Below are 945 nucleotides of genomic sequence, written 5' to 3' on the forward strand. Positions count from 1 at the left end.
AGCAGCAACAACAACAGCAACAGCAGCAGCAGCTGCATCAGCATCAGCAGCTGCATCAGCAGCAGCAGCAGCAGCAGCAGCACGAGGGGCTGTACCTGGGCTCCTCCAAGGTGCGTCACGCTCCGTACCAGCTGCCCGCGGGGGCCTCCGGCACCGTGCCGAGGGCCCTCGCTTTGGGCCCCTACGGCGGAGGAGGCGGTGGAGGCGCCGGAGGCGGTGGAGGCGGCGGAGGCAGTGGAGGCGGTGGAGGCGGAGGAGGCGGTGGAGGCGGTGGAGGCGGTGGAGGCGGAGGCGGTGGAGGCGGTCAGCAGCAGGCCTCAGCCTCGGCCTCGGCGGTCGGCGTTGGTCCCTCGGTACCGCCACCGCCGGACGCGGTCACCTACCCGGCCTGCTCGGCCTCGGCAGGGGCCTACGGCGTGGAGTACGGAGGGCCGCGGTGAACGCCTGCCTGTGCGCGTGTGTGTGTGTGACTGTGTGTGTGTGACTGTGTGTGTGTGTCTGTGTGTGTGTGTGACTGTGTGTGTGTGTGTCTGTGTGTGACTGTGTGTGTGTGTGTGACTGTGTGTGTGTGTGTGTCTGTGTGTGTGTCTGTGTGTGTGTCTGTGTGTGTGTGTGTGTGTCTGTGTGTGTGTGTGTCTGTGACTGTGTGTCTGTGTGTGTGTATGTGTGTGTGTGTGACTGTGTGTCTGTGTGTGTGTACCTGTGTGTGTCTGTGTGTGTGTGTCTGTGTGTGTGTGTCTGTGTGTGTCTGTCTGTGTGTGTGTGTGACTGTGTGTGTGTGTGTGTGTGTCTGTGTGTGACTGTGTGTGTGTGTGTGTGTATCTGTGTGTGTGTGTGTGACTGTGTGTGTGTGTGTGTATGTGTGTGTATCTGTGTGTGTGTGTGTGACTGTGTGTGACTGTGTGTGTGTGACTGTGTGTGTGTATGACTGTGTGTGTGTGTGTG

At 60.5% G+C, this 945-nt stretch overlaps 1 protein-coding gene across 1 annotated transcript in view; it reads left to right on the plus strand.

The window, feature by feature from the left end:
- Nucleotides 1-440, plus strand: part of LOC142908246 (uncharacterized) — a 24,610-nt gene extending 24,170 nt beyond the window's left edge. Inside the window, exons 3-4 of the mRNA XM_076058637.1 lie at nt 1-261; nt 406-440. The exon at nt 1-261 is cut by the window's left edge and continues 402 nt beyond it. Coding sequence (XP_075914752.1) covers nt 1-261; nt 406-440 — 296 coding nt within the window. The remainder of the gene's footprint in view (nt 262-405) is intronic.
- Nucleotides 441-945: the final 505 nt, after the last annotated feature.

This window comes from Petromyzon marinus (genome assembly GCF_048934315.1).
Source record: "Petromyzon marinus isolate PM22_M1 ecotype Great Lakes invasive population chromosome 77 unlocalized genomic scaffold, UKy_Petmar_22M1.pri1.0 chr77_unloc.4, whole genome shotgun sequence".
In the NCBI taxonomy this organism is placed as follows: domain Eukaryota; kingdom Metazoa; phylum Chordata; class Hyperoartia; order Petromyzontiformes; family Petromyzontidae; genus Petromyzon; species Petromyzon marinus.